This window comes from Ips typographus, linkage group LG6, assembly GCF_016097725.1.
Source record: "Ips typographus isolate SLU linkage group LG6, UJ_Ityp_2.0, whole genome shotgun sequence".
Classification (NCBI taxonomy): Eukaryota; Metazoa; Arthropoda; class Insecta; order Coleoptera; family Curculionidae; genus Ips; species Ips typographus.
Window position 1 is genome coordinate 5,481,964 of NC_138427.1, and position 27,012 is coordinate 5,508,975.

Consider the following 27,012-nt stretch of genomic DNA (forward strand, 5'->3'; position numbering starts at 1 on the left):
AAAAGAAAACGGAGAAGTCGACTTTAGTGTTCAGGGTGATGTTATGACATTTAAAGAAGGCGCTTAAGCGGTTAAAGGTTTCTCTGGCTTTTCCTATGCGTGTTTTTATGTCCTGTACGTTGCTCCAGTCCTCATTTATAATGGTTCCCAGATAGTTGTAATTATCAACTCTCTCGATAGTAGCTTGCTTTATGAATAGTCTGCTTCCTGTGATTTTCTGTTTGCTGATTATCATAAGTTTGGTTTAATTTACATTCACTTCAAGGCCGTATTTTGTCCACCAGGTTCTTTTATCAGAATTCCCTTGTTCACGCCATCTAGTGCCATCCGAGTATAGGTTGATAAGAGGCAAAAGTAAGGCCTGTCAAACCTCACTTTATTTTTACTCAATCTGTGTATTCAAGGTTAGTGACCTGATTCTAATAGAAGTTCTCAATTATACGCAAGTCCTTGTCATCGATACCTGTTTCTTTCAGTATTTTGACCATCATCAAATGCCTCTTGGTAGTTGATCAGGCATGCGTATAGGTATGAATTCATGTCTCGGCATCTCTGAAATAAAACTTGCACTGCAAATAGTGCTTCTCTAGTGCCGACCCTTTTTATAAAACCAAGTTGATTTGGAGATATTTGTCTCTCACATACGCTATATATTCTCTTGTGAACTAGCTTGAGGTATACTTGTAAGAGGTGGCTCATAAGACTTATAGTGCGATACTCTTCACATCTTCTTGGTCTGGTTTTTTTTTGGAATGACAACAAATTCAGATATCAGCCATTCAAATGGAATTTTGTATATAAGCGTGATTGTTCTTTAATCAAAGAGTTTGAGGTGTTCTGTTTTGATATTATCTGGACCCGAAGCTTTTTCATCTTTTAATTGTGCAATGGCTGTTTGTACTTCCTCTTGCAAAATTTTCGATGCGCTTAGAGTGTCCTCTATGTCAAAAGGTTCTTTTCTATAATCCTCAAACAACTTTTGTATAACCGACCTTGCATAACAGACTCTTAATTGGGTTAAACAGCCAAAGAGTATTTAAGTACCCAAATAAAAAATGGTTAAATCTGTGAAAAAGACCACAAAATGTAGGTAAAATCTAACATACCAGGGAACAACACAACAAAAGAATAACTAATTATTAGTTTTAAGTGCAAAAATGCATAATAATTAAGTATCAAGAACTAAGTAAGCTACTGATCGATGACAAAGTTTGGTTCTAATTTGTCTGAGATAGGTCTGTTCTGAGATTTGTCTCAAAATTTTATTCCTACCTCTTGAAGCGTTTACTCTATTTTTTTAAGAATAAGCAAATGCTAGTTTTTATTCATAAGGCCCATTACCTGTCTCAGAAAATTAAAAAACAACACATATTACTTGCAAATGTATGTTTTGATCCTGCAAATTAAAGGGTAAATAACATCACATTACTTAGAATGTATTGTGCCATAGACTTTGCTTTCCACAATTGAAGTCCGAATAAAAGAAGACCAGGATAACAAAACAATGGCTTATTGACTAATGTGACAAAACGCGTTTGCCGGTGAACAAACGAGAATTAAACCAATAGGAAAGTAAAAACAAAGCGTAACCAATGAAAGCATTATCATATTAAAGATGCGGGAGGACGCCGGCGCTCGACGTCGTGCCGCCCCTTGTGAAGGGTGGAGCGTCGAGGGCGCCTTATCAGCGCACTTATTCGCAAATTGTTTAGTTTTTCAGATGGCGCGGCGTCGAAACGAGCGATCAGTGAATTCCAATCTAATCAAGATTATTTTATAAGAAAATAAAGAACGTTTCAAAAATCGACGCAACAAATCACACAAATGGCAGGACCGTACTTATCGCCACTACCCAGTGACCTTCTCACTGAATATATGTTTGGCAGAAGACGACAACGAAGAAACAGAACCACATTCAGTCCCCAACAATTGCAGGAACTAGAAGCCCTTTTTCAGAAAACGCATTATCCTGATGTGTTTCTCAGAGAAGAAGTGGCTTTGCGAATCAGTTTATCTGAAGCCAGAGTACAGGTAATGCAGGTGTATACAAGGTGTTCCAATTGGGTTAACCAAAGAGAAGTAATACAAACTTCCATTTTCAAATGGAACACCTGGTATTTATTTCTTCTACACCTATCTTGCACTGTCTTACACATAATTAAAAAAAATGCATGATTGTGACAACAAAACCCTAGTTTAAGCAATAATTAATTTTTTAAGTTCTGAAAAAGTTACCGCATGTAAAATTTCTTAGCTAGATTATAGATTTAAATAGATTCGACTTTACCACGCACCTTAAAAGTGTTAGTACTTACCAATAGTGGGAAAAACCACAGGGTGGTTCACATTTACATTTTAGTCTGACATACTTAAAAAATTCTCAATACAGCCACAAATTTGTTTGTCAGTATGAGCATCTCAAAAACGGTGAGAGATTTTCCTTATTACTAATTTCTAAAAACGAAATTTGGGGAATTAGTTTTTAGTTGTTTGTTAATTTGATTTATTAACTAAAAATAAATGACACTTTACCATTGCCACTTTTCCTCTTCTACATCGTGGCAATATGATATTTAAGATCCCACGTTTCGGTTTTTGGTTACTATTATCAACTTTCATTTTTCTAATGGACCATACACCATATTGTATTATTACATTTTTGAGTAACGCTCTATTTTCGACAATGTATTATGTGATATGGTTCAATCTTAATTTGTAACAATTATTCTTTGTTAAATTTTGGTTTTCAGTTTTGTTAGAATTTGCTGAATTATTAATTAATAATGGTGGTTGTTTAAATAAAGAATTACCAAGAAGGTACTTTAGAAGATATCTTAGATGACTCTAATAATTTCATACCGTTAAAACGGTATACCTACCTACCGTTTTTGTTGTTCTTCTACCATTCTCCTGAGGATTCCAAAAATATGCTTAAATAGTCATTTTCTTACTCCAAGTGGGTTTTACCGGCGATTTTGTCCTTGGCTGTCCTTTCACACTGTGTTTCAAGCTTTTCGAAATTTAACACTTCTTTTCTCCCTGACTCTACCAACTTTTGAAGTGTTTTTTTAGGTTGTTAAGTAGGAAATTTAATAAGGATTTCAAAAATGTGCTTAAAACAGTATTTTTTTTTACTCTAAATAGGTTTTATCAGCGATTTTGTCCTTGACTGTCCTTTCAAGCTGTGTTTCTAGCTTTTCGAACTTTGACACCGTCTTTCTCCCTGACTGTACCAAATTTTGAGTATTTTTCATGTTATTGAATAGGAAATTTAATGAGGATTCCAAAAATGTGTTTAAAACAGTCACTTTCTTACTGCAAGTTGGTTTTACCACCGATTTTTTCCTTGATTGTTTTAAACTGTGTTTCTAGCTTTTTGAACTTTGACACCACTTTTCTCCCTGACTGTATTAAATTTTTTTCTGTTTTTTCAGGTTAGTGAATAGGAAATTCAATAAAGATTCTAAAAATGTGGTTAAATCAGTCATTTCCTTACTCAAAGTGGGTTTTTACAGGTCATTTTGTTTTTGACTGTCGTTCAAACTGTGTTTCTGGCAGTTCAAACTTTGACAGCGCTTTTCTCCCTGACTGTACTAAATTTTGTACTGTTTTTCAGGTTATTGAATAGGAAATTCAATAAAGAATCAAAAAATATGCTTAAATCAGTTATTTTCTTACTAGTGGGTCACGTGGCTGCATAGCTAAATTAGGCTCTAACTTCCTCCCTAACCTAACCTAACCACGTGATATCTGTCATTAATGTCAAAACTGTCAAAGTTTGCCTAGAATCTGCAAGAATTAAAGTTTAACACAGTTTTCTCACAGTTTTCGAAATAAGACGTGTTTATGAGATGACAGTTATTTTGACAATTTTTACCTTACCGTCTTGAACATTATTGAGCTAAGATACCCCCACGTAACAACTGTCACTAACGTCAAAACTGTCAAACTGTGCTAAAAAATTCAAATCAGTGTTTAGAAAAGTATTCTTGCTGTATTCGATATAAAACGTGTTTCTGAGATTTATGACAGATATTTTGACAGTAGTCAGCCTAGTTAAATTATCTTCTAAAACTACGTGATATCTGTCACTAATGTCAAAATGGTCACAATTTGTCTAGAATTCACAGTTAACGAAACAAGACGTGTTTCTGAGATTTATGACAGTTATTTTGACAATTGTCACGTGACCGACTAGTGAAATAGTGTTCTAGAACCACGTGACAACTGTCACTAACGTCAAAACTGTAAAACTGTGCTAAAAAAATCTGTATTTTTGAAGTATGGTTTATATAGCAGACTGGCATTACTTTTTTATGTAAAATCGATTATTAAAATTTGTCATTCATCTTTAGAAAACAGCTTATGTGATAATGTAAAATAAAATTTGTTTTCTTTATAAAACTTGGTTATTTTTTGATCTACTATTTTCTGACCGATTATTAAATATTTTGACTTGGCAACACTGCTTAGATTACTCTGCAATCAATATTCATGAAAAAACACTTTCAGAATATTTTTATAATCATTTGAAATGGAAAAACGGTAGAAATGGCAAATTGAAAATTATAACCTGATTTTAGATTACTTTAAAAATTCCAGAGCATCAATTTCTGAATGCGAAAAACACGCTTTTTGAATTTTTGAAAACTATGTGAAAATGACATAATTGATTTTGTATTTTATAGTTGTCAATTACGTTAATTTTGTTCAATAATTTGAGAAATATTTACAGTTTTCTTACTTCTAACCTAAAATTCAAATAAAAAAAATTATTTCCACTTAATCGGCTAAAAAAAGACTGTAATAAAAATGTTCATGTTTTAAAGGGAAAAAGTGGACAAAATGTCAATTACTCTGAATTATGTCATATGTATCAAGAATCAAAACATTATTTTTGATTTTTCCGCAAAATTGCAAAACTGAACCATATTATATGATTCATCATTATATCCAAAAAAATTGCTCTCTTCGAATATGTCAAAATCCAATATACTATTCTACTTTTAGAGAGATATTCTGATTTGTTTTTTTTTTTTTGGAATTTGCATCAAAATTTTGAAAGTTCCGTCTCTCCGCCATTTCAACGACTCTAAAAAGCTCAAAACACTCCTTTTGAACTGCTCCTTCATCCCCGGCCACACGATTGAGCATGTACAGAGTAGTCAAAAATTAAAAAATAATTTAATTAAATTTGAAACAAATGTTCTGCCAGTTTTGACCACGTATACCCAGTCCTATGTGAGTGTAAACCTATCCCACTGGGTGTAGAAAGCGTTTTTGCACATTTTTGGTTTTTGTTTTCGAACAATTTTCGAGATTTCTTTAGAGTTTTGAGAGTCAACTTTTTCAATATTTTTGGGATTTGCGTCAAATTTTTTAAATTTTTAGTATCTCCGCTATTTTTTGAGTTTCAACGACTCTTAAAGGCTCAAAAAGTTTGTCTTGAACTGATCTTTCACACCGTGCTAATAGGAACACGATTGAACTTATACAGAGTGTTCAAAGACCAAAAGGATAAACAGTTAAATTTGAAACTAACGCTCTGCCAATTGTGACCGGGTTTACAGTGGTTGTAAACCGAGTTCACTGGGTTCAGAAAGTAATTTTTAACATTTTCGGTGTCTTGCAAAATTTCCGTACCTACTTCTAACCGATTCCGAGATTTTCGACATTTTTTGAACTTTTATCTTAAAGTTTAAAAAATCTGTATCTCGGTTATTTTTTGGATTTTAGAGAGCCTAAAAAACTCGAAATGTTCATCTTGAACTGCTCTTTCATCTCATCTAAGTCGCAATGCGATTAAACACATAAAAATAATGGACTTTTATCGTTATTCCCTCGGGTTCTTCAAATGTTTTTGACAGGTACGTGCAGAATTCGAGAGTTTATGGTTAGAAAAGTATATGCAAAGTATTCCAAACGGAATTTTCGAAAAGATCTACCTTTTTGCAAAAGGTGAAAACTGTCAAGATAAAATTTTGGATTATTACGTAAAGTTAAAAAATGCATTTCTTGATGGTCTTTTTGAATTTTTAGAATCTATTCGTAGTTGTTGGGACAAGCGAAATTAATCACTTCTTTTAATGGATTGGTAACAATTTTGATACATTTTTATGTTCATCGAAAATTCCTGTAATCAGTAGTTTGCAACTATCTAAGTTTAAACTTTGAGCAAAGAACATAGTTTTCATTGTTGACTAAAATAGCAACGTCCAATTAGAAGATCGACTAGGGTTGAGCGTTGTGGCAAAAAATAGACCTTTGCCCTGCACATACTCCTTTAAGTTGGCAGCATTATCAAAAAACCTATTTGACAATTAATGTCACTGTCATATCATATCGCTGGTCATTTTCGGACTTTGTAAGATATTGTTTTAAAAATTACAAAATCCGACTACTTCCGGAACTATCCGGAAAAAGTCAAATTTTGGAAAAACGATTTTAGTTTTTTCTGAACTTATTTGAAGAGACAAATACGAATGACTCACATATTGTTGCCACGTTTTCTCTTCTACAACATCGCGGAAATTTCGAACCCGACGTTTTGCTTTTCCGAAACCACCATTAGCTTTGTTTTTTTATACGGGCGCCTACTGGAATTTTTTCAATTTTAAATTCAGCTTTTTTTCTTAAAACTTTCTTGTTAAATTTGGTCTTGCAGTTCAGAGGAAATGGCCGACTGGAAGTCACACATTTACTAATTTGCTGTGATATTGTTATAAAAATGTCCTTTCCAAGTGAAAAAAAACGAGATATGAAAAACGAGATTGAATTACTTTCTCTTACTTCAACAAATTTAGCCGTTTTTTAGCTTTACAAAATAGAATCAACATTTTCAATTTGTAACACAGAGAAAAACTGAATATCAAAAAATAAAATGAAATAAAAACCATTATGAAGTTAAAACATCTCGTTTTCTTATTTTGGTCATCAAAGTGGTTATAATGTTCATACGTAACTCATTAATGTCGGTACAGTTTTATAAATTAATAAGATCTTTCATAGTTCTCCATTAATAAAAATCTAATAGCCAAAGAGCTGGTGAGCGTGCCGACCAAAGGATACCGGTCTCTGTGGAAATAGTTCCTGCAAATAATCGGTTATTCTCCTAGCATTATGTGGTGGAGCACCATCCTGCTGGAATCAAAGGTTATTCAAACGATTGATGCAAATAATTTCGTCGATGCAATTTGTAAGGTATGTTTTTAAAAAGTGCAAATACCCATCAACGGTTAAATTTTCTTCGTAAATGTAAGGGCCAATAATCCTATCACCAAACAGGCCTATCTATACATTTAATCCCTGATGTTCCCTTTTATTATTAAGAGGCCAGATATGTTCATTGTGTCGATTGAACATGCCTGAGTTGGTAAACTTGCACTTGTCAGTGAAGATTGGAGAGAAAATGGGGATTTTGCTCCAAACGAAATATAACACTTCTACAAAACGCTATTCGTCGTTGAGCATCTTCTGGATACAACACTTGGGATATGTGAATTTTATGGGATATGCGATATTATTGTTTTTTTTAGGACTCTCCAAACTGTCCGATGGGATGTGTCAATTTATTTTACTATCGTCCTTGTGAATGTAGATTGATTATCTTGGACCTAATGGAAATTTCTCTGGTATTTAATCTGTGCTAAACTTAAGTGAGTTGCTTTTCTGAAAGTGTTACAATTTACTCACCGTCCTTAAAATGCCGCTTCATTTGCATTTTGTCTATTCACATGTCTTCTAGGTTTAGAAAATTTCGATGAAGTAGCAGAATAGTAGTTTATTACCAGTCCCGAAAAAAGCAGGTTTTGTGGCAAAGCCGACACGGGAAGTCATGCGAGAACGGAAAAAACTATTTCGGACGTGTCATGAACGATACTTTTCATTATCAGACTCTGAAAAACGTTTACATCACTTAAACATGTTATTAGGTTAATACCTTAACATTAATAGGGACAAGATAGTTATTACAACACACCCTATCTTCAATAATTATTGTTGTTATAAAATTCATGCTGATAGTTGTCGTGTTATGATTTTTTGCTCATATTGTAGCATAAAATCATTCCATATTGGATAGGAATCTAACATATTAGACTCTTCAAAAAATGGTTTTTATGCAAGAAATAATACGTTTTTGTTAGCGCACCGGAAAATCCACCAGTTAAAAACAGCGCACCAAAAATTTGCAAGTCCGAATCTTAACATGTGATACATCATTGTAATTAGAAAAAAAACTGAATTTAAAAATGCAAAAATCCAAAATAGCGCCTATAAAAAAAACAAAATTCATGATGGTTTTGGAAAATCGAAATCTTGTTGTAGACAAGAAAAAGTGGCTATAACAATTTGTCAGTTAATTTGTCTCTTCAAATAGTTCAATAGATTCCAAAATAAATTAATATCCAAGTTTCGCTTTTTTCCAGATAATTCAGAAAGTAGTCGAAATTATGTCATATTTTAAACAACGTGTTACAAAGCCCTAATTTAACCGACTTTGTATCCCTTCAATTAACCGAGATACCCATGGCTAAGCTCGTAAAACGGACACCCTGTATACTTCAGTTAATTTTTTAAACACAAAAGTCGCCAAGTTAATAAAAACTCAATGAGCCAATCTAATCAAACAAAACAAAGTCTTACAATGTGACTTGATTGTTTCAGGTATGGTTTCAAAACCGTAGAGCGAAGTGGAGGAAACAAGCCAGGCTACAGCTTCTTCAGGACGCTTGGAGAATGAGATGTTTAGGAATGAGTTCTCCTCCTTTGCTGATTTCAGGTAACTACCATTTTATTTTATAAGTTTGCATATAGGAAGCCACCACATATAAAAAAAAATACTTTGTGCTCTTATACGGTCCTAAATATACTGTTTTTAAAATGAGCAGTACCACAATTCGCACTTATCAATTTACTTGTATAATACGATTAATAAGACTCTGTCGGAGATGAAAAGGTTGAGGAATTACCTCCCTGAGTTTCTTCCTAATATTCTTTGGCAGGGAATGCGGTCTTAGATAGATGGATTAAGCAAGACTACTGCTTTTACCCTCCCATCACTGTAGACCAAAAGGATAGGTCTGGAAGAGGAAGTCGCTACAAGTCCAGGAATTTTCCCTTTCGGAAAGTTCCCAGAGTTGCATCGGCGTCCTCTGTCCTGGGAGAAGGATGCCCCCGCTGACGGAGGGACTCTTCTGGCGCTCTTCTAGTAGTCCATTTCTTCTTTCTTCGTCAGCTCGTCCATCTCTGGTGGTCCTGGAAAACTATAGGATGTCTAAACAGCCGGCTTTCGTCCGTCTGTTTTTACATCCTTAAGTTTTGGGGAGTTAGGGTCTGGTGAGTGGGGGATGGTTTCTTCCCTTTTGCGTAGGCAAAGCGGGGGAAAGTGCCAGGAGTGCAGTTGAAGAACCGACTTGATGAGCGTCACTTTGTTCCGAAGTGCCAGCTTCGATGTCCTGCTTGTCATGGGATACAGTTTTGCTCTGGTCGCTCTGGCTTTCTGTCTGGCTCTGGTATTCTATGTGGCTTCCCACGTGAGTTTTTGGTCCATCTTTACCCCAAGGTACGTCGCCTCGTTGCGCCACTCGATGTCCATGCCTTGTAACCTGACGTTGCCTTCTATCATCTTGGGTCTTCTTTTGAAGACTATGGTCTGCATTTTCTCCGCGTTTAGGTCGATCTTCCATTTGTTGCACCATTTCTCCAATGCTGTGGTTTCTTCTTGCAGGTATCGGGTCAGAAGTCGGCCGCTCCTGCTCCGGGCCATGATCGCAGTGTCATCCGCGTAGAGTGCTAAGCTGGTTCGCTGAGTTCTGGGCGGATCTGAAACATAAATGTTATAGAGAAATGGCGACAGTACTGCACCTTGCGGCACTCCTGCTTCCATTTTCTTATAACTTGAATAGACACTCTCGATTTTAACTCAAAAGCTACGAGCTGAAAGTAAAGATCTAATTATTTTTACCCGGCCGACTGAAAAGCCGGCTTCCAGCATCTTGATTAGAAGTCCTCTGTGTTAAACCCTATCGAAGGCCTTGGAGACGTCTAGCAACACGGCTCCTGTCGCTTCTTTCCTGTTGAACCCTTCCGTGATGTACTCGGTCATCCTCAGGACTTGGACTGCCGTTGGTAGTGTCCTCTGGAATACAAATTGCTCGTCGGGGACGACGTGCAGGTCCTCTTTTTGCTCCTGAGGATGATAACTTCTGCCACTTTTCCCAAGTATGGCAGGAGGCTGATTAGCCGATAATTCTGGAAGAACAGCGGGTCCTTTTGTGTTCTTGTGTTTAATAGGTTTTTAAAACACTCTTTCTATCGAGAGTTAATTAATTTAGCCACGAAAGCAGTCAAACTAATAGTAAGTTCAAAAGTAAATAAATTACGTATTTTTAGGAAAACCTCCAAGCGGGATTCAACCTCATTCGGTACCTCCACCTTCTTCGGCACCTCATCACAGCAAACCTGCAGAGTATTCTCAATTAGAACTGTATCCATGTTCGCCAACGAGGAGTTCTCCAAGTCCTCAAGATTTATCTCCAGGGGTTCCAGACGATCTATCAGTTCGAAGAAGAGTTCAAGTGGATTGCACCACAAACAAAAACCAACAGGAACAGAATAGTCCCAATAGTAGTAACAATAATAATAATAATAATCACGTTATTTCACATTCTCACGTCTAACTTTCTGAATATTTTAGTTGTATATTTTGGTCAGGATTTTTTTTTGGATCTACCCAATTCATGAAAATAATAAATATATTTTTTCCTGTATGATCAGTGGAAAAAAAATTAAATCTTATATTAAGTCTCCATATTAAGTGGCATATCTTGAACGTTGTCAGACTAAAGTAAAAGAACATCATTGTCAGAAAAATAATAGTAAAGGATCCGCCATATAACTATGCGTGCACCGAAATGGAAGCAGCAAGGGGAGGGCTATGTCCAGGAGTGGATGCAAAAGGGCTGCTGAAAGAAGAAGAGAACTATTTTGTTGTTTTTCTTTCTTTCCTGTTTAGGTACTTGCCTGTTACTGTTATTATCCTTGTGTCGCTGTGTTTTTTTTGTGGAAAATTTCGATATTTAATACAGCTTGCAGAATAAAGTATCAAAATATGTGAGCAATAATTTATTTTTTGCTGATTGGGTCTTCTATCTTACTGTTTTTTATTTTTCAAGATCGAGCCCAGTGGTCATGTGTTGGGACGACTAGGTTAATGTTATTTTCATCTTAGGTGAAAATAGCGTAAAACTCTATTTTACCAAAACACTTTTTTTTGGGTGGTAAGACCGATTAGACCTAAATAGCAAAAAAGAAATTAGTAAGTCGTCTCAAATACAAAAACGTAAGTACTAACATTTTTGTACAAAAGTTAGCTTTTCAGTATTGTGCAATACATCTGGCAACAGTGATCTTAAATCTGGTATACTCTGACGTTAAGCCAATAAAAATCGTATACTACATTTAAATATTTCATTCTTGGTTTTGAATAACTTTGTGTTATATCACAATGTCACATATCAAAACTTTACAAAGCGCTTAACTTGGGTTTATGATTTAAGATGACATGAATAAGTTCGCATTTATTTTTTTTTTACGTGCAAGTACCCTATTGTACAACTTAACTAAACAGGTTGCCTTTACCAAAAAAAAATGTCTTTGATTCAGCTTCAGAACTCTATTATCATATGTGTTAAATTTTTCTAGAAGACTTTATTTTACATACAAGTATAATAATGTTTGTTAATGCACTTGGGCTAGTTATCAAACAAAGTTTTACAAAAGCAAAGTAATGATTATCATAATAATTCGTACTTAAAAAGTTTCATTTTTGTTACTAGTTGGCAACGTGGTTAATTGGAAGAAAAATCGTCAATATAACCTAAAAATAATTGTCAGCTATAATACAGAAAGAAAAACGCTGAACTTTCATGGAAAGTGTAGATCCAAAATCGTAAACAGACTTTATAGCGTACTCTTTGTAAATAGCATAGACTGAAAACTGATTGAATATTTGTTCTGTAGTATCAATATTATAATTATATAAGTAGCTCTTAAAAATATTGTTCTTATTTCAAGAATTAACCTTATGTAGTTCATTTTTATTACTAGGAAACGTATCCAGCAATTCCCTTTCCTATGATGGTGAAAAATAATTTTTCCTTAATTTACTCGAACACATCATCTATTATTTTTTGCTGCGGATTTTTTGAGGTAGAATCGGAATATACAGGGCTATTAACGTGATGGTTATGATGTCAAACTTGACGTTTTCAAATAGACGCTTCCCTATATTATAAAGTTTTTGAATTTCTCGCAAAATTCTGAACATATTTTATGAAACTTTCATATGTCAAAACGCACGCACCAGTTTTCGAGGTATTGGAGTTTCGATGTTAACTTTTTTCGGCTAAACGGAAATCGTGTTCCAATTTCAAAATCGTTCTGACCGACGATCCACAACTGCCACCATAAAACTTACCCCTACTGTGTGGCTTCCAATTCTGGCCAATATTGCTCCACCACATCTTCGGAGAACGGCAGCTGCCGATAAAAAATGGGAGAAACTTAGCAACCCGAACCCCTTAAATAACCTACCTATCCAACGAGGTCTCAAAGAGGTTTGATATATGGAAAGCATTATCGATCCAACTAGCAACCCTGAGGGCATGAACCTGCCTCGACGGGCCAGGTGTCGGCTAAATCGGTTTAAAGTGAGCCATGGAAGGTGTCGTAATGAAATGTTCAAATGGGAAATAGTGAACTCAGCAGGGTGCGATTGTGGTACGCCGAGACAGACAATGGACCACATTTTGAACGAATGCCAAATAAGATATTTCCCTGGTGGTATCCATGAGATTTTATCCGCTTCTCCTGAGGCAGAGGATTGGGTTAAAGGCCTAGATATTGACGTTTAAATGTTTGTTGGTGGATTTGTATTGTAGAGTTTTTAATTTGTCCTAGACTATGTATAATATAGAGTCATACTGTAACTGTTTTGTCATATATCATGTTCTTATTTATATTTATACTAGGGATTTTTTTTTGTACTTCTTATATTTGTTTAGACTTATTGTGTGCTTTTCATACGAAATATGAGAATGACCTGTTTGTATAAGAGAGAGGAACTTGAGAGGTCATAGTTTGAAGTGAGAGAATGCAATATACGAACATTCGATGTTAAACCAAAATATCGAGTAGTTTTTTAGTGGAAAAACGGTACATTTGGTCTCAGAATGGAATACGAAGTTCCAGTGAGAAAGACGAAGCTATCTTTTAAATTGGTTGAATGCCTGTGAGCACCCGACAAGAAAGTGCGAAAATGGAGGACGCAGTGAAACAGATTATGGATGATGAAGGAATTCAAATCAAGTCAAGCTGAAATTAAAGCAAACCAAGTAAGTCAGGACAGCAAGTTAAAAGAAATGAAAGCAAGCGAAGACGGCAAGTTGAAAGAGATAAAAGTAAGCCCGGACAGCAAGTTAGAGGCGTTGAAAGCGACCTATTTAAGTCAAGTTCGATGAGAAGCTGAAAGCAATGCAAACAAGCCAAGAACACAAACTAGCGAAAGTGCAAGCTTGTCAAGACCGTAAACTAGATGACATAAAAGGACAAATAAAAGACCAGTTAGATTGTGGAATGAGTGAACTGAAGATCGCATGAAAACCTCGGAGGAAAAAGTCGTCGTAGCTTGCCAAAGGTTGTACGTTGATGAAAAAGAAGTTGAATTAGTTGCAACAACAACAACAAGTCCAAAATCCTATGCAAATATAAAACCCCCATTGTTTGACGGTAAGATCTCTTGGCAGATTTAAAGAAACAGTTTGAGGCAGCTGATGCTATCGAGTTAGTGACATAGCCACCGCCTTGGATTTATCGCTCAGGAGGTTTTCCAGACTTTAGGTAAAAAACTACTATTAAAACTACGACGATTTGAACCAGCACTTATACAGTGTGGAACAGCCAAATGGAATAAATTCGATAACGAATAAATGAGAGCGTGTTGGGAAAACACTTGGACACGTCAATTTGTATTATTAGATGCGCATTTAAAAAAAATATATAAAAATATATAGGGTGTGTCATGTGACAGTGGCCGATACCAACTTTCTTATTTTAAATACAACCCCCTGTATATTATTAGTTTTTTGGATTCTTCAGAAAATTCTAGACATAATTTATGTACAATGTCCCATACCTATCTTCAACTGTTTCGGAAATATTAAGTGTTTTCAGATGTATTACAAAAATTAACATTAAAAAAAGAAAATTATTTTATTTCACAAATTCGCTACATCACACTCAATACTTATTTTCGCGGACATTTTGAACATCTCTTAAATTAAAATTAATGTTTTTTTGTTTTTTTTACATTATTTGTGAAATAAAATAATTTTCTTTTTTTAATGTTAATTTTTGTGATACATCTGAAAACGCTTAATATTTCCGAAACAGTTGAAGATAGGTATGGGACATTGCACATGAATTATGTCTAGAATTTTCTGAAGAATTCAAAAAACTAATAATATACAGGGGGTTGTATTAAAAATAAGAAAGTTGGTATCGGCCACTGTCACATGACACATCCTATATATTTTTATTTTTTTTTTAAATGCGCATCTAAAAATACAAATCGACGTGTCCAAGCGTTTTTTCCAACACGCTCTCATTTATTCGTTACCAAATTTATTTCATTTGGCTGTTCCACACTGTATATACAGAAATAAGATTGGAAAACCTTGAGCAGGCGTGCAATGAATTTGTATTCATTATCGTAATGAAGTAGAAATAGTTTTCACTTTTCCTGGAAGTACGAATATACTGATCATTTTTAATTAAAATGTGTTCTCACGTCCGTTATTTGCTCAGTATCACTGAATCAGTCAAACTGCGTCAGCAAAACTGAAATGTGTAAACCCGCTTTTAGTTAAAGTCTGCACTAGTAAAATTTTGTACGGTCTGTAATTATTTTCCTTTAATACCTTTTGGATTTTTGAATAACTTTGTTTATTTGCCCAGCAGCGGTATTTATAGAAGAATCAGAATTTTCTAGAAAATAATACAATACAAAAAAGTCTAGATAGTTGTTGTTTTCATTATTTTCAATGTAACGTTTAAACACACAAAGTTTTTCTTAGTTTCAATATACCATTTTGATAATTCAATTAATGAAATATCAATTAATCAAACACAATATCGTCGTTTCAGAAATGTAATAATATACAGAGACCCATTTAAAAAAATGCTTTATATGTTTGTTTCACCCTGTAAACTGCGAATAACTGGGCTTTGATAGAAGAAAAAATTCAATTGAAACTTTATATGTAACTTTTTTCAACAAGCAACAATAACATTGATAAGGGGTGGGTAATTTACATCAGATATAAATTTCGTTCGAAATGTGACTTATTAAAACAGTTCTTCGTACAAAAATCATGTATTCCTGTTCAACTTCGATATACACAGAGTCCAGGTAGCTCGATTTTCCAACCCTCCCTAATTTCTACCCTTAAAACTTTAAAAACTTGAACAGTTACTTGGCGAGCTTTAATACAAATGATAAAATTATCATCATGTAATGATTGCATAGGAATTTCTTGATGACACATTTTTCGGTATTATCCTTGACTAGAATGCCAAGACCAAAATAATAATAAGTGATAATTCAATCAGGCTGTCGACCTTCATTCATAATTTTATGCAAGTACTACCATCTCTTCAGCCATCGTGACGTACCGTAGAAAGTGAGGTCGGACAATGTGGGCCACGGCGATGGTACCGCAGTGTTTATTGATGGTTTTGCGGTTCAAGTGCATTATATTTTGGTGCCAATTTTTTTATATGTGACCTCTAAATAAACTCGTATATTTTTAGTATGTGGTACATTTAGTTTTTTTTTTTTAATCCAATAAATTAATCAAAATGATATCGGTAATGAAAAAAACAGACAAATTAGTGGTCGGTCTCGTGCGCAACAGATCGCAAAATGCGGTTTTTGAGAACAACAAAGCAAACTTAATTGAAGAGACTTTAAGCGTGAAACCTTACTCACAAATACCGGGCCCTAAACCAATCCCGATTTTAGGAAACACTTGGAGATTGTTACCTGTTGTTGGACAGTACGATATTTCAGATGTCGCCAAACTATCTGCGCTGTTCTATAAAGAGTATGGGAAAATTGTTAAATTGTCCGGCTTAGTAGGACGTCCTGATTTGCTATTTCTGTATGATGCCGACGAAATTGAAAAGGTCTATAGGTAAGTTTATCATGTACTGGGTGGCTTAACTTTCTTCTTTTATATGGCAATTCCCAAAACCATTAAGAACTTAATGAATACTTGTAATAATTAGAAATTAGTTTAGTTATAAGTCTTTCGTTTTCTTCTAACTGGCAAACTTTGCTTTTTCATCGCCGTTACCAAGAAAGTTTGCTGAACATGACCTTTACATCATTTAAAGCACGTTTTTGCGTAAATTACGATTCTGTTAATATTACTTTTATAGATTTGCTACAATTAAACTTAGTAGATATTTTACAAGGTAACCATTTCTACTTTGGAGTATCGATTAAGTCACTCATCGAGAAGCTATTACGGGTAGTTTCCAAAATATATCTTAAGCTAATGTATACAGGGTGATTTATAACATGGTAACATTTTTAAGATTTACCAAATAAGTATAACCTATGACAAGTTTCCCAGAAACTAGTTTGACCGTTCAATTATATAAATAAAAAATCTGGGAAAATGAGTATCTATAACCTAAATATTTTTGGATGAATACCTATGTTACTCTCAAATTCTTATAAAGGATATATTAACTATTCGGAAAGCTTAGCTCCAAACATCAAACTAAAGTTACAGGATCAGATGGTTGCTTACGTTTGATACTTAGTGTTCTGATTATTTATTACGAGAATTTGAAATTATTCTCATGACACAGTCACACAAGTTATTCTTCAAAAAATGCTGGAGTGATACACATTTTAGGCCAATTAGCGGACAAAAGTTTTAAAAAGTCCGCTTTTTCATAAAACATGAATTTTCTCGAAAAGTGAATGCGATAATAATTGAAAACGTCCAAACTTGTTCTTTCCAAAAACGTCAAAGATCGAGTTCATGTGTTTCAAAACTTGTCACACTCTAAATGAGTTTTTGTAGATTCTCGACGAAAATAAACTTTTATTGAATATGTAATCTTTTTAAAAATCACCATACATATACACTAGCTTAAAAAATATTTTGAAAACTTACTGACAAACCTGAACATCTTCTACCAGAATGACTGACGGAAAGGTTCTACCCAGATTTTGAGAATATAATTCTCGCCACCCGGGGGAAAGTCTGGGGAAAATTGTGGTCCTCTTCTTGGCTGGTTGGTCCTTAAACTTTATTAATAATTACCCGTTATCCAATAACTGATATCGGGGTCATTTGTGGGGTGCTTCTAGCTCTGGGTCGTAGTCCACTGCTTCTCCCAGTAACTGATTTTCGCTGCTTTCCGCTTTTTGGAATATCTTTACTGCGCTCTGCTTGATCCTTTCCGTTGCGGTGGTGAACTGCAAAACTCGCTCGATGGTCACATTTCGGTCGTACCATGGGGCGTCCACCGCTGTCCTGAGCGCAATTTTTTCCACAGTTTGTAGTTTCTTCAGGTGCAATTTGGCCGGGTACCCCAACACGGCCGAGGCGTAGGTCAGGTGCGGTTGAAGAACCGACTTGATGAGCGTTACTTTGTTCCAAAGTGCCAGCTTCGATGTGCTGCTAGTCCTGGGGTACAGTTTTGCTCTGGTCGCTCTGACTTTCTGTCTGGCGTATTCTATGTGGCTTCCCCACGTCAGTTTTTAGTCCATATTGACCCCAAGGTACGTCGCCTCGTTGCGCCACGCGATGTCCATGTCTTCTATCCTCATCTTGGGTCTTCTTTTGAAAACTATGGCCTGCGTTTTTTCCGCGTTTAGGTCGACCTTCCATTTGTTGCATCATTTCTCCAATGCTGTGGTCTCCTCTTTCAGGTATCGGGTCAGGAGTCGGCCTCTCCTGCTCTGGACTATAATCACAGTGTCATCCGCCGAGAGTGCTAAGCTGGTTCTCTGAGTTCTAGGCGGATCTGAAACATAAATGTTATAGAGAAATGGCGACAGTACTGCACCTTGCGGCACTCCTGCTTCCATTTCCTTATAACTTGAATTTGGCTGCCAGTTGTCTGGTCGACTGTAAAAATTTTAATCTCGAATCTAACTTCAGCCTGGTTTTCAGAAGAAATTTTTAACAGAACGATACAGTAATCGGTAATTTTCTGGTTTTATCAGTAGTAGTTATTTCTTTACCTTTATCTTCAGTACTTTGGTTTGCCTTATCAGAAACATCATCTGACGACATATAGGACTCAACTGACTCATCACTGTTCTGAGAAGATTCGTGCAACAACTCTTTAGATTGTTTAGGGTTAATTAGTAAACTATACTCGAAGAATGAGGAATGTTCATTACTGTCGACAGAAATCGAAATTGAGACTATTTTTATCAAACGAAACTTATGAGAATTTTAAATCGAAGTAAACATAAGAAAGAGCATTAACTTTTCGATAAATGATGGCCCATATCGAAATGTACGACATTTCGGTATTGAAACAAATTAATCGACATTTTAAGAATTTTGGCACTGATCTAGTATTGTAATAATTTTTTATAATTATGAATTACTTTTTGCATCTTCAGAGCCTACAAAATTACAAAATGAGAATCTACTCTAATAGATTTTCCTTAATTACATTCATTTATTATTATTAATTACATTCATCCATTGAATAAAATCAAATTTTAGACAGGAAGGTCCTACTCCGTTTCGACCATCGATGCCATGCTTGGTTAAATATAAAAGTGAAGTAAGAAAAGAATTTTTCGGCACGGAAGGAGGCGTAGTCGGTGTGTAAGTGTGTGTTTACCACCCGCCACGTTTTGAGTATATATTAGACAATTTCCAGCCATGGTGAACCGTGGAAGACATTTAGAAGCAAAGTGCAAAAACCAATTCTGCAGCTGCAGACAGTAACCAAATACGTTGAACCAATTGAAGCCGTTACAAATGACTTTATACATCGGTAGTGGTATTTCGCTAACGTTTTTTCTGCTATTTTGGTTAATTTTTATTTCAGAATGACGGCAATTAAGAATCAGGCGCAGGAAATGCCAGCAGATTTTGACAACGAAATTCACAAATGGGCCTTAGAATGTGAGTGTTTAATAATTACACGGTATGGTTTGTGGAGCTTAAGCTATGGTTTCCTTGAAACCAAAAAGTCCGTCAAATTTCCAATGGTCGACCAAACCATTTTTATCTCGTCTTTCAATAACCTTTCATCATCCAATATACAAGAGTTATACTACAATTTAATGTGGTCCCACCATATTCTAGGAAACCACAGTTTAGACAGGAACCGCTTTTCTATAAACTTTCTAGACATATGAGAAATGCTTATTAAATAATTCCAGAACTCTAAAGTTAAAGGTGTTCAAATCAGCAATAAGTTAATGAAGTAGAAACATTATAACAATGCAAACTCCATCAAAATGGAAAAAAATTAAATGTTGCGGAATCTATCGAACAGTCGTTCCTATATGCTGGGACGTCATTACCTTATAGAGTTGGGTACAGATGGCACCAGATTCGGCACAACAACTATCTTGTTAGAAATATCCTGATCGCTTAATACTTCTGCAGGTTTCTGTAATGAATTGTTACTTTTATCTCAGTTTCCTCGAATTTTTAGGCCATACAGTTTTTGCAGTGATGTTTTGTAGCTCAGGCAGGTAGTTCACGGCTACACCAAGCGCAACATACTGGTAATTCTAGTTTATATCTTCTTAGGAAAATGATTCCAAACTTTTAGGCAAAGTATTGAAAAGATTATTTCGTTCTCTTCTCACCTTTTTAAGAAGCCGCCAGTTAGAGTAGGTCTCTTCTGAGTGTCAGTTTTTATATTTTAATTGTTCTATTTTAACTGTCTTTCAATTCAGTTACACACCACCACCACATCAAGACAATAACTGTTTGACAAGGCACTATTGCTAAAAATGTACTTCTTAATACATATTCTATGCAGTAATTAATTTATGATAATCGACTGATACCATATAACTTCTGAAATAGTGGAACCTACTCTTATCCTCAGTTAAACAGGTATTGGAAGAGTATCCTTGGATGTGCGATTGGGTTGTCTAGACTCAAACTTATCACCCAATTCAGAAGCTCTGAAAATAATTGAAGCTGCCAAGTACGCCTTAAGAAATATTGCCATTCTTGAGCTGAGATTTCCTTTTTGGAGGTTTTTTCCAACTTCATTATGGACTCGTTACGTAAAGAACATGGACTATTTTGTAGAGTGAGTTTGGTTATAAGGAATATACATATGAGTGATTAAAATTAATTACTATATCAATTAGAGTCTGCATGAAGCACATTGATGTTGCAATGGAGCGGCTGAAAACGAAGACTGTTAAGAATGAAACTGACTTATCGTTAGTCGAAAGGATTTTAGCAAGTGAACCTGATCCGAAAACGGCTTATATTTTAGCACTGGACCTGATACTAGTAGGAATTGATACAGTAAGTTTTTATTGTCAAAGTTTATATCAACGCTCTCAAACCGATTAATTGGTGTAAAGATTGATTTTTTGTTTTACTTCTTAGCTAACTTTTGCATAGAAAATTCTAATTAGGCAAAATTTGGCTTCCTTCTCTTCGTTTAGCAATAGCAATAATATCTCTCTGACTCTGAAAATAACTGAACCACCTTATAATTTAGTCTTTATTATGTCGCTTTTGAGACTTTAGTGTACACCAGTGTTACCAAAATCTCAATAAATTCTTCACTAGGTCCTGGAAGAGCCAAATTTTGGTGTCATACAAAGCAAATTATTTGTGTGTCTCCATCGTTTTTGGCATGTTCTGCTTCATTCGAAAGACTAATGCAAACTTGTGTTAATTCACAGACAAACTTTTTGTAATAAGAGCACAACCCTAAAAAGATTTTTAGTTTATTTGTTTCCATTGAAAGTGTTCAAATTCTTATTTCCGCTTCTGACATCGGATTGGTTTTAACAACTTTTGAGGAAATAACTAATATGACATGTCTCTAGTATTCATCATGCCGTTGAATAAATATGCATTTTTTTGAAATTAACTTTAAATTACCTTTCTGAAATTCTTAAAAATGTCTTCAAAGTTTTACAGTTGTTAAGTAGTAAGTGAGATAGACTTTCCATGTCAATCCTGAATGCACAGTTTGCACAGGTTTCATAAGTCTTTCAAAGTTGCAGGAGTATAGCAAGCCCGAAACACTCTCGACTTCTTGCCAATATCCAGTTTTTAAGTTCAAAGTAGAAGCATTGGCAGAAGATCTCTTTCACTAGCCAGGGTGTCGATAGTGCCACCTATTCGTGGTAAAAGCTAACAACGTGACGGTTGACAGTCTTCTCTAGTTCACGAAAGTAACAAATACAACATTTTCTCGTCACCGTTTGCTTATTCAACAAAGATCTTCTGAATCTCTGCCCGAAAAGCAAGTACATCCTTGTAGTCGACAAACAGACGAAGAAAATTCTGTTTATCTTTGTTTTCATCTCATCTTTTTCCCAGCCTATTTCATTAAGTTAATAAAAAAACAGATTAATCTGTATTTATTTTCTTCACTATACCCTCTTAGTTACTACAAGAGTTGCTTATGAGCTGATTTGGCAAAGAGCCTTCCTTTCTTTAATCCCACCACCACCAGCATTCCGTTCTGCATGGCATCGTGTTGCTCTTCATAACTTGGTTCCACCAACTGAAGTTAATTTGACTTGGTTTCTTCTTCCTGGTTTCTCCTACGTAAGTCCTATTTAGGTGTCGTGACAATCTCGTTTAGTCCGATTTTGATTCAATGGACGAGCATAGAATCACCCCGAGCACTCTCCAATATGAACGTGCCGCTAATTTTGCAGTACTTTACTATATCTAGCTTTGTAGCAAAAATCAGTAACGATAATCATTTGGCATTATCGACCCAAGATCTTGTCTAATCAGTATCTGAGCTGATATATTGTCGTTTTGATTGTCGAGCTTTTACTGAGTCTGGTAAATACATTCTAAGTGCTATAGAATGTTGGACAAGACAGAAATATATTTTGATCATAAAATAGTTCAGCCTCCAACTGTTTTCTGTAAATTTGCCCGGTAGATTTAATATCTTAATCAAGCACCTTAAAACGATTGTTAGCTTTAATGACTTCTCATGCTTCTTGTCAGCTTCCCTGACCTATAAATTCTGGACAATTTGCTCCACTCTGCTTTTTTTTACCAGTAATTTGGTGTCAGTCACTCTAGACTTCTATCTTTCTCACCAGTTTACTAATTGTATCAGCCAGCTTGAGATCTTGTTCAGTAAACTGCCTGTGTTTTCATTTCTTCAATCTAATTTTGACAAACACTATTCAGTAATTTAATTTCTTCTAACTTGTGGTCATTTCTGGTTCTAATTTTCTCCAACTCGAGGTCTTAGCGAGCTTGCAAAATACTCTCCATGATCTGTTTTCTTTTTTCACCGTCCTCGTATTTTTATGATATAAAATCGAGTATTCACGCGCATTTAACGGTCCCCTTCTTCTTCATATGTCTTTAATCACCTCCATTGTATACAAACACATCTAGGTCTACTCTTCTTTCCTCCATGCCTCTCTAGTCGGCGGTTTGTGTCCATTTCATTAAGTTTATTTATCATCATCACAATCATTATATATTATAGATTATATATTTTTTTACAAAATATTTTAGGCCTTAGAATGGAATATCTATTACAAATTTCTGTTTAAAATGTATATAAAAATAAGTCTAAATTTCAGATTTCTATGGCAGTATGCTCCATTTTATATCAACTGGCAACCAGACAGGACCAACAAGAAAAACTCTACCAAGAACTCAAAACAGTCTTACCAAACAAAAACGAACCTTTATCCGCACAGAAGTTAAATGAGATGGTATATTTGAAAGCATTTGTTAAAGAAGTTTTCAGGTTTGTAAATAAACAGAAAAAAGCTTAGAGATAATTAAGTTATTAATGTTTAGGATGTATTCTACTGTAATCGGTAACGGAAGGACTTTACAGGAGGATATGGTTTTGCTAGGATATAAAGTTCCCAAAGGGGTAATGATATAATATTTATTTTCTTATTTCGGTGTTTAAACGGGAGTTCTCTAGGTTCAGGTTGTGTTTCCCACTTTGGTCACAGGTAGCATGGAAGAATATGTTCCGGATCCTTCTAATTTCAGACCAGAACGTTGGATGAAAATGGAAGGAAACGAGAAAGAAAAGATTCATCCATTTGCTTCTCTACCTTATGGTTATGGTGCTAGAATGTGTTTAGGGCGAAGGTTTGCTGACCTGGAGATTCAAGTTTTATTGGCCAAAGTAAGTAATTTTTAATTGTTTATATAGCAAAAATTTTAAAAAATCAATGACCATTTGTGTGTTCTCTAACTTCAGCATCACCAGAAGTGATTCTTTTACTAGGCCTTAATGGGCCTAGGAGAGGAGATTTACAGAGTTTGGATAAGGAGAGTCCTAAAGCAAAGGAGATAAATGAAGCATTAGGCTGCGTACTTCTTATTCTATCTTACTTACCTAAGGGAGATAGATCTTTCACATTTGACATTGACAGAGCAATTTGTCCTCTTTCTTCATTTGTTCTCTTCATCAGACAGGATTGACAGGGTACTTGTAAAATGGGAGAAGAAATTATTAGGAAATGAATCCATCATCAGCACTGAATCAGCCTTGATCTGACGAGTTTGAGTGCTGATGACTTAAAAGGCCGAAACCGGTTCACAAAAGATCAATAAATATTTCCACGTAGCATACGCTTTTCACTGAACCACCCTGTGTTTTTCACCGTGCACACTTGGCATTACCCGCTAATCTGATTATTTAATTGTGCACGTTTCAGTTCCATATCGGAAGATCGAAAAAATCAACGATTAATATAGGTCTCTTTCCAAATCTTGGCTAGTCTCATTGCACTTTTCGCTAGTCTTAGTCTCATTCGGATGTGTCAACGATTTGAAATCTTTGTAAAGCCTTTGTCAATTGCAGAGTGTTGGAACGGTCGATACTCTCTGTCTGCACTCGGTTTAGGAGATATTCCAACATTTCCTCTTCTGGCGCAGCTATTAGTGTTGTATCGTCTGCATATCTCAGATTTGTAATCTTTTTACCAGCAATTGAGATTCGGCCATGTCAATCATCCAATGCCTTCATTATGTATACTCCATAGATGTTAAAGAGATCTGAAAAGAGGATCCCTGACGAACGCCTCTGCAGGTTTTGAATGGGAGCGAATGCTGGTTCTCTATTCTGACCTTGCCCGTACTATTGTCGTAAAGGTTTCTTATGAGTGCAATTAGATGTTCGGAGAATTCTCCACAGCATGTTCCACTTAACACAGGCTAAAGCCTTTTGGTAGTACAAAAAGTAGATGAGCATTGGTATATTGAATTCTCTGCATTTCTCTATGTCGTAGATCTGTTTTCTGGCACCTCTGCCTTTCACAAACCAAATTCTGTAATAGTTCTCCCATTATATTGTCACAGCCTGGTGCTTCTCTACCTCTGCGTGTATGTCAGGTTCGTGCGTTATTTCATTTCATGTATTGAGAATTCTATAGTCTCCAACTACGGTCTGCTGTTCTTTGAACAGTTCTGTGCAATATTTCTACTAAACGTTTGATATATTGCTTTGATATCCCCAACGACAGTGCTATGTTCCGTTTGAATTGCATAGTGTCATGTCTTTTCACTAATCCATTGTTGCAACCCTTTACATTTCCTGGTTGGCAACATTGACTAGCAGTTTTCAGGAGGCACTCCACAGTCCGCACCTGAAAAAGTTTTAACATTACTCACAGAAGTTAAAATCTATTTGACTTCTCTAATCTCTCTATATCTGTCACCAGACGACTTCCACGTGTAGAGTCTGCGTGGATAATGCTTGAAATATGTGTTTACTATGGAGCGTCTCCTTTGCAAGCAGAAATCCATCAGCTTTTTTCCCCTTTCATTCATCTCACCCAGTCCAAATCCTCCGACGACCTGTCTCATGTGGTGGTCCACGTTTGTGGCACCTATTTTGGAGTTGAAATCTCCCAATATGATTGTAATATCTGTGTTGGGAGTATCGACAAACTTAGTATCTAGAGTCGTGTAAAAATCTTCTAGTATGGTCTCTCCTGCCATGGAGGTTGGGGCGTAGACCTAAATTATGTGCATAATGCATGTTGAACTTTGGAATTGCCTTGAACTCTATTGTCTACTGCAAGGTCTCTCACGACACTCATGTCTTTTTCAACCTCTATAACCTTTTGGAATACCCATCACAACTGAAATGCTTTAAAACATGACAATTTCGTCACGAAACGTCGCAAGTCGCTGTTTTTGTTGCCGAACCTTCTCATCCCACGCCACGACTAACAGTTACATAATAAGGAGGCTAAATTTTAACCAATAGTTCTCAATGCTCTTCATTCTCAACAGTAGGAGCTCATTTGGATATGATTATTCTACTCGTGTTTTAACATATTTGAGGTGCAAAAAGGCAAAAAATCGTTATACCTGGATCCATCTGAAGATACTAGATTTGGTGGAAAGTTTTACTTCTTTAGGAAATAAAAGATTAAAACTCATTGATCTCTCGGTAGAAATAAAATACTTTCCACCTGAATATGTAATATTTTAATAAAAACACACTGCTAAACTAGCTACTTGGTAATGATTTGGTTTCGGTGTTGATATTTTTCCTACTATTATAATTTGTGAAACACATACAATACAGCTTTATTTGTTATTTGTATTCTGATGACGAAACCCATACATTGCTGTAGTGTTAGTAAAGTGTAAGGTGTCTACAGATAATAAACGATATTATTACATATTATTATAATTCTAGTCTGTTAGCACATCAGTCTATCAATATGTTTTTTATAGTTATTCAGGTCATACAAGCTGGAATACTTACACAAGCCGCTAGACTACAAAGTGACATTTATGTATGCTCCTGATGGTGAATTGAAGTTCAAAATGACAGAGAGACCAGAATGAGAATGCTACTACACACTAAAATAACTATTTTTCTCTAAAATGAATTTGTGCGGATGCTGATTGTGTTAACTGGACAAAAAAATTGTTTTCAAATATATTCACAAGGCATATTATCTAACTGTTTGTAAGATATTGTAATATATTTTTTTTTGCACGCTAAATATACATATACCCTGATTATTATAACTTTAGTTGCACGTCATCAAGGTGAAAATGGACTGCGTTGTCAATATTATAAAAAACGAACCAAAATTGAAGAATATGATTTTACTTTCAAATGTGACATGAGACCCTGAGTTGAGAGTTTTAAGATCTGATGTGTTTTACTCGGCATTTGTGTATAAACTTTGAGAAATAATGTGATAGGTGATGATGATGATAGGGGATTAACAATTCAATGTTTTTTATTGGTTCAATAGGCTTACTCATGCTATAGTAAATGGTAATACACTGTGACTCGGTGCAACTGAATCTATTGAATCGGCGCTTATCCGACTTGGTTATTTTGTCAACGACACGGCTTTTGCTTTTTATATAGAAACTTAGGCCGGGATTACCCCACTTCATAGTCATAGTCGTAATCATAAACTTAATATTGGTCCATAACAACACATAGTAAACAAAATCGTCCTGGTTACTTGTTTAGTATGTGGAACAAAAATTAAGTTTATGATTACGACTATGACTAAGAAGTTGGGTAAACCCGGCCTTAGTTAAACGCCAGGCAAATTTTAAACACTTGTATTGAACACTTAACCTAAAGACAACCTTTTTCGCCCGCCAGTTACTCCGTTCTCGTTTTGGACTGCCAACAGGAACAACTCGTGTCCCGACAAACATTGTTGCCACTTGTAAGTCATTGGGATGATTTACATTCAGTCATACAAAA

General features: G+C 35.3%; 2 protein-coding genes across 2 annotated transcripts; both read left to right on the plus strand.

The window, feature by feature from the left end:
• The first annotated feature begins 1,706 nt into the window (after positions 1-1,706).
• Positions 1,707-12,048, plus strand: LOC145730267 (paired mesoderm homeobox protein 2-like). The gene is made up of 3 exons (XM_081981380.1): positions 1,707-2,031; positions 8,665-8,779; positions 10,393-12,048. Exons 1-3 carry the CDS (start codon positions 1,825-1,827, stop codon positions 10,677-10,679), a joined length of 609 nt encoding a protein of 202 aa, XP_081837506.1. The 5' UTR covers positions 1,707-1,824; the 3' UTR covers positions 10,680-12,048.
• Positions 12,049-15,770: 3,722 nt separating this feature from the next.
• On the plus strand, positions 15,771-26,284 carry Cyp301a1 (Probable cytochrome P450 301a1, mitochondrial). Its single transcript, XM_081981513.1, has 10 exons — positions 15,771-16,253; positions 18,822-18,926; positions 18,982-19,098; positions 19,153-19,229; positions 20,178-20,379; positions 20,441-20,603; positions 22,877-23,046; positions 23,100-23,178; positions 23,233-23,442; positions 26,010-26,284. The coding sequence occupies exons 1-10, from the start codon at positions 15,919-15,921 to the stop codon at positions 26,121-26,123; spliced, it is 1,572 nt and encodes a 523-aa protein (XP_081837639.1). The 5' UTR covers positions 15,771-15,918; the 3' UTR covers positions 26,124-26,284.
• Positions 26,285-27,012: the final 728 nt, after the last annotated feature.

Coding starts and splice junctions, on each gene's coding strand:
- LOC145730267 (XM_081981380.1), top strand. CDS start 1,825: ATGGCAGGACCGTACTTATCGCCACTACCCAGTGACCTTCTCACTGAA. Junction 2,032..8,664: donor TATCTGAAGCCAGAGTACAG/GTAATGCAGGTG, acceptor TGATTGTTTCAG/GTATGGTTTCAAAACCGTAG. Junction 8,780..10,392: donor TCCTCCTTTGCTGATTTCAG/GTAACTACCATT, acceptor ACGTATTTTTAG/GAAAACCTCCAAGCGGGATT.
- Cyp301a1 (XM_081981513.1), top strand. CDS start 15,919: ATGATATCGGTAATGAAAAAAACAGACAAATTAGTGGTCGGTCTCGTG. Junction 19,099..19,152: donor ACAAATGACTTTATACATCG/GTAGTGGTATTT, acceptor TTTTTATTTCAG/AATGACGGCAATTAAGAATC. Junction 23,179..23,232: donor GATATAAAGTTCCCAAAGGG/GTAATGATATAA, acceptor GGAGTTCTCTAG/GTTCAGGTTGTGTTTCCCAC.